Raw genomic sequence first — 6,237 nt, 5'->3', positions numbered from 1 at the left:
AGAGGTTTTTAAATTTGAAGTTTTTAAACACAAATGTCTGTGTGTTTGTATTTTCCGAAGTTGAAGTTTGTGTAATTTTATTTGTTTTAATTATAATAATTTTTATTTTTGTTATATTAAAGTACTAAGAAAAATATAAAATTAAATTAAAAAAATATTAATGTAACTTTTATTAAATTTAAATTACTATAAATCTGTTGTTATCAAATTAAGTAAAAATAAAAATATAAAGTGAAAATAGTGGGGTAAGGTGTTGAATTTTATTAAACAAAACCATTGGAAAGGTTAAAATTAATTTGGGTATTAGAATGATTAGCTGGAAAAAAGAGAAAATAATGTAGAGGGTTAAAAGTTGAGGTGGAGGGTGTTGAAAAGAAAAACCATTCTATACAGTCTAAGAGGCACGTAAGATTGATCCTACGCATTTGTTTTTCAATGAGACAGCTAAGCTATTTATGAAAAATTAACTTCATCACTTGATTAATTATTTTCCATTGTGTATAAACCACCGGAATAGACCAGTTCAGTTATATCACATCACAACATCTCTTTGACAATGTAAAAAAAAAAACATGAAAGCACTAAACTTATATATAAATTAATGTTGTTCATGTGGATGAAAAATAAATATATAAATGTTTATTTTTCCGACATCATACTTAAGTTTGAAAAGTTGAATAATGTGCTTAAAACTTTGATTGTGATTTCGCTTTGAAATTTGGCCGAGCAACCTATTGAATAATGTGTTTGAAACTTTGAATGTGATTATTTTTTTGTCAGCTTTTGAATGTGGTTAATATACCATATATTATATATAAGTCTCCGGCTTGTTATCTTGCTCATATTTACAATTGTATTTGTTAGTCACCTAGTCCTCAATCTTTTAACAAAACATAAAATTCGTTGTATATAGTACTAAAAGTCTAAAATTTGTTGTAGCACCTACCTAGTGCTATTCAAAATACCACAAAATATTAATAGAAAGTTCAGACTCGCATGTTGATTACAGATTTTTAATATTAGTCACAATTTTACAATGATAAAAGTATTTTAGGTCAGATGGTAGGGAGTGACGAGGCAGATGAAAGAGTGAGTAATAAAAAAAGGTAAAAACTGAGAAGTAATGTTTGGGAAGCGAATCTTGAAGTCCCCGAGTCACTCCAACTGCAAACTTTCAACATTTCACAGAATTTTAGGTACCAACATCCCCGGTTTTCTCGGGAAACTCAATTACATCAAAACTTTAATTTAATAATTAAATACATGTTTTAAAAAATGATTATATTCTCGATCGCATTAGAAAAATAGATTAAAAATGTCTTGTTTTGGATAGGAAGAACTGGAAAACAAAATAAGTAAATTGCGTATACACAAAGCCTATTCAGACTCCTTTCCAAACGCGTTAAATATTTGGAGGATCTTTTATCGGGTCGGCACGAATGTCATTATTATCCTAATTATTGAATTAGATTTGTCTGCTATTAACATGAACCGCAGCTTACTCTTTGTCATTTATCCAACCAATTTTTATCATCTTAATTTTGTCATTATTTTAACTTCTTTTTTTTTCATTAATAGTTACGAAAGTAGAAAATTCTTAAACTTATTATTTTTGTTGCTTGTCAAAAATGCTAAAATTTTAGAAACCACACCACCAAAATTTAAAAGGGATTCTCAATACTAATACTAATGTTTTTGGATAAAAGGTTGAAAAGTATATATTTTTTTTTGTAAAAAGGTTGAAAATTTTAGAACCTTTCTTAAGCCTTTATATGGTTTTTGTAGATGCCTAGATGGTATAGAAAAATAATATTGACCAATAAAATGATTTATGAAATGAGTTGTGTGGTTCTTTTTATTCTCAACCAGTTGAAATGTTGAATGGTTCTCTTTTTTTTGTTTGTTTGTCAAAACAGTTGAATTAATGGTTCTTATTCATTTGTTTGGTGTACGAGTGCCATCATTGGACCGACGTATTATTTCCCCTTCGGAATTATCATATCTTGCCAGTTCCCCATCGATCTTCGATATCTTACCAGTTCTCCTTCGGATTTATATTCTCCGCTTATTTTCCTCCGAATCCATACTTTTACGCCTATTTCCCCATCAAACTTGATTTACTCGGTTTTGGTACAAAACCCGATAGAAACCCATGTTAAACCGGTATGAAACCAATTTAGAATCCGAGTAACATATACAACCCGACCCAACTTCTTCTTCTTCTATTTCAAAACGAAAACCCCAAATTGGCAACTAAGAACCCTAAAAATCGAAATTGAAAAGGAAATCTCTCTCTATTTCTCTCAAAATCATGAGCAATGTCTCTGGATCTTCGAGCGGTTTGACAAATGTCCGCGAAAGAGGAAGAGTTGTTGGTGTACCTAAGAGATGTTGGTGTGGAGAAGCAATTGTGGGCAAAACTTCCAAATCCGACCATAACCCAAATCGACGATACTTTCGTTGTGTATATGCAGATGGAAATAAGGTAATATGAAGAATGACATTCAAGTTTATGGTCTAGCTTGTTATTAACTCGGTTCTAAATGATAACCAAATCAATTGTCTATGGTTTAGCTTATGAATGACAATCACGTTTTCAAGTGGGTCGATGAGGCTTTGTTGGATGAGGTGGAAACAATGAAAGAGTTCATATGAANACCCGATAGAAACCCATGTTAAACCGGTATGAAACCAATTTAGAATCCGAGTAACATATACAACCCGACCCAACTTCTTCTTCTTCTATTTCAAAACGAAAACCCCAAATTGGCAACTAAGAACCCTAAAAATCGAAATTGAAAAGGAAATCTCTCTCTATTTCTCTCAAAATCATGAGCAATGTCTCTGGATCTTCGAGCGGTTTGACAAATGTCCGCGAAAGAGGAAGAGTTGTTGGTGTACCTAAGAGATGTTGGTGTGGAGAAGCAATTGTGGGCAAAACTTCCAAATCCGACCATAACCCAAATCGACGATACTTTCGTTGTGTATATGCAGATGGAAATAAGGTAATATGAAGAATGACATTCAAGTTTATGGTCTAGCTTGTTATTAACTCGGTTCTAAATGATAACCAAATCAATTGTCTATGGTTTAGCTTATGAATGACATTCAGGTTTTCAAGTGGGTCGATGAGGCTTTGTTGGATGAGGTGGAAACAATGAAAGAGTTCATATGAAAGACAATGAAGGTTGAGAAGAAGATGCAAATGGAGCTGCAAATGGAGCTTGAGAAGAAGATGGAAATGGAGCTTGAGAAAGAGATATTTGAGAGGATTGAAGATTTAAAAGCTGAATTCAAATCAATGATGAATAGGATGATAATTGTTTTAGTATTTGGTTGTATGATTATCTTTGGTCTAGTTAAGCTAATATGATGACATTGTAAGTTGTTAAGGTTCAATGTTAAGCTAATATGATGACATTGTAAGTTGTTAAGGTTCAATGTTAAGCTAATTTGGTAGAATTGTTGAAAAGAGATGTTAGAATTGTTCAAAGGAAACCATACAAATTTGTTCAAAAGAGTAGAACATCAAGGCTTAACAAGGTTCAAAAGGCACATAGACCATACTAAGGCAGAACAACATATGTTCTGAAACAGGTCATAATACCAAAAAAAAAAAAACATTGCGCCTTGTGCTAATCCTCCACATTACTTCATCCATCAATTACTTCTCTTGAGTAAGACAACCTTGAGTAGATTCCACTTGAGTTCCACCCTACAAATTTAATCAAATATCAGAATCAATTGAGTGAAACAAAGAACAACCATCACATTAGAAAGTATAACTAACCTGTGTTGTATTCTTCTTATTCTTCTTCTTTTGGTGGTACCTACAATTATGATCAGCTGCACCACATATCCCACAATGCATGATTCTCTTCTTTTGTTTGGTTTCTTCTTGGTAGGTGACTCATGAGCACCTTTCTTCCTCTTCTTGTCTACCTTTTCATCATTTGGCCTTGGTGGTGGATGCACACTTTCACCACCAGTGCAAGGCCAATAGCGTGGACCTGTTTGTGGAATAATCCCCTCCATGTAATTCTCCTTCCACTTGAAAGTTCGGAACCATTCACACACGTAGTCTTCAGCTTCCAATGTCTTCTTGAGTATCAGTCCGTAAGCATGTTCGCAGGGGATTCCACATATCTGAAACTTCATACAGGTACAAGTCCTTTCATTCAAATTGACTANTCTAAATGATAACCAAATCAATTGTCTATGGTTTAGCTTATGAATGACATTCAGNAAGAAACGTTTCACATATGGAGTGCATATCCCTGACAAATACATGAATACACATTAAACTTTTGAATTCAATAGAAAATAAATGAAAGATAAAAGAAATGTAATGTTACTAACCTTCGTGTGAATGAGAAAGTGCAGACCGCTTAGCAATCCGAACCATTGCAAGCCTTCGAACAGCCTCCAACATGGCCACAAATAGCTTCTCTCTTGCCTTGTTGATTGTACTATTGAAGGACTCCACAAAGTTGTTTTCCACATCCTCACAGTCGCAGCCAATCTTGTGGAACGCCCTACACCAAGTATTTGGTTTAGTCTTCATAACATCTTCATATAGGGAACTGTCGTATGCATGGATCCTCTCCAAACTCTCTTCATAGTCTTTACTATTGTAGCACCAAGCTAGATCCCAGAGTAGTTTCTTCAGCCGCTTCTTATTCGGATGAATCTTCTTTAGATTACCATAAATGTGCCTAACACATTTTCGATGCTCAATCTTTGGTAACTCTAACTCAACAGCTTTAATCAAACCCTGAAACAAAGAAAACATAATTAACTCTTTGTCGATGCAACCTTTATCAAAACATAAAACATATCAAATCACATTCTAACCTTTTGTCGATCAGACACCATAATGTAACCATCCCCATCACCTAACTCCAAGTCGATTTTCAGCCTATTCACAAACCATGACCAATTATTTGTGTTCTCAACTTGAACAACACACCAAGCTATTGGGTAGATAGCATTGTCAGCATCTCTTCCTAAAGCAACCAGAAGCTGTCCCTTGATCTTTTCTTTCAAGAAACAACCATCAACTCCTATAAGTGGCCTGCAGGATTTTTTCCATGTTCTCCTAAAAACATCAAAGCATACATAGAATCGCTTAAACACATCCTGTCCAGCCTTGTTCTTCACCGTTTCAACCTCTACAACAGAACCTTGATTTGCTTCCAATATCTCGGCCCCATAATCTCTGAGCCGCTCAAATTGAGTGTCATATTCAAGCTCTATCCATCCCAATGCCTTTCTCCTAGCAGCTTGACATTGACCTCTAGTAACTGATATCTTCCACTTCTCCATTATAGTCTGCTCCATCTTCAAAGGCATGTAATAATCTGGTTCTTCTCTTATCTTATTTAGAAACAACCTAGCTATCACTGGCTTCTTAAACATTTCACACTCTCCATTAGGTACACAAATATGCTTCTTCGTGTACAATGTAATCCTCCACATCGACTCATTGTGCAGACATGCCGCATAAACTTTCCACATACATTTCCCCTTAGCACCAACACACTTAAAACCGATTCTATCTCTATCGTACCTGTATTGCTTCAGGTTACAACCGGATACAAGTGCGTGGTCGAGAACACACTCCTTAAAAGCGATTCCATTGTAGAAGCTTTGCCCTTTGTACATTGAACCATCACCACGAACGATGGGAGTCCCCCTTCTCGCAGCACCACTACGAACACGTTCCTCATCCTCATCGTCACTTTCTGGGTACACGTTATGACGAATCGATTCCTCGGCTTCGGTAAAATCTGTCGCCATCTTGTCGATATGAAACTCATCATGATCCTCAGCTTCTGCGTCGAAATCTACTCTAGGAGGCGGATTAGGAACGGGAACTAACGCCATCGCCATCACAACCGCCGAGAAGAAACGATTTCGGAAATTTAGGGTTCGTCGAGAGAGCAAAGGGGAAAAATCGATTTGGGGATTTTATAATTTTTAGGTTTCCTTAGGTTTAGTTATCTAATCGGGTTGTAATTGGGTTGTAATCCAGTTTAATGTGGTTTAATATGGTTTCATTTGGTTATTAAGGTTCAGAAGTTGGTTAAACAAAACAGTAAACCATTATAACCAACACGATGGGGAAACGATATGAGTAAATCAAGTTCGATGGGGAAATAGGCGTAGAAGTATGAATTAGGGGGGAAATAAGCGTAGAAGTATGGATTCAGGGGAAAATAAGCGGAGAATATAAGT

The 6,237-nt window shown here is 35.2% G+C and overlaps 1 protein-coding gene across 1 annotated transcript; it reads right to left on the bottom strand.

The window, feature by feature from the left end:
- Positions 3,665-5,886, bottom strand: LOC104743464. The gene is made up of 4 exons (XM_010464544.1): positions 4,855-5,886; positions 4,360-4,774; positions 3,835-4,277; positions 3,665-3,715 (listed from the first exon to the last, which is right to left on the bottom strand). The coding sequence occupies exons 1-4, from the start codon at positions 5,884-5,886 to the stop codon at positions 3,665-3,667; spliced, it is 1,941 nt and encodes a 646-aa protein (XP_010462846.1).

Source organism: Camelina sativa, chromosome 14, assembly GCF_000633955.1.
Source record: "Camelina sativa cultivar DH55 chromosome 14, Cs, whole genome shotgun sequence".
In the NCBI taxonomy this organism is placed as follows: Eukaryota; Viridiplantae; Streptophyta; class Magnoliopsida; order Brassicales; family Brassicaceae; genus Camelina; species Camelina sativa.
Note: the sequence above shows the minus strand (reverse complement) of the source record. Positions and strands in the feature narration are given on the sequence as shown.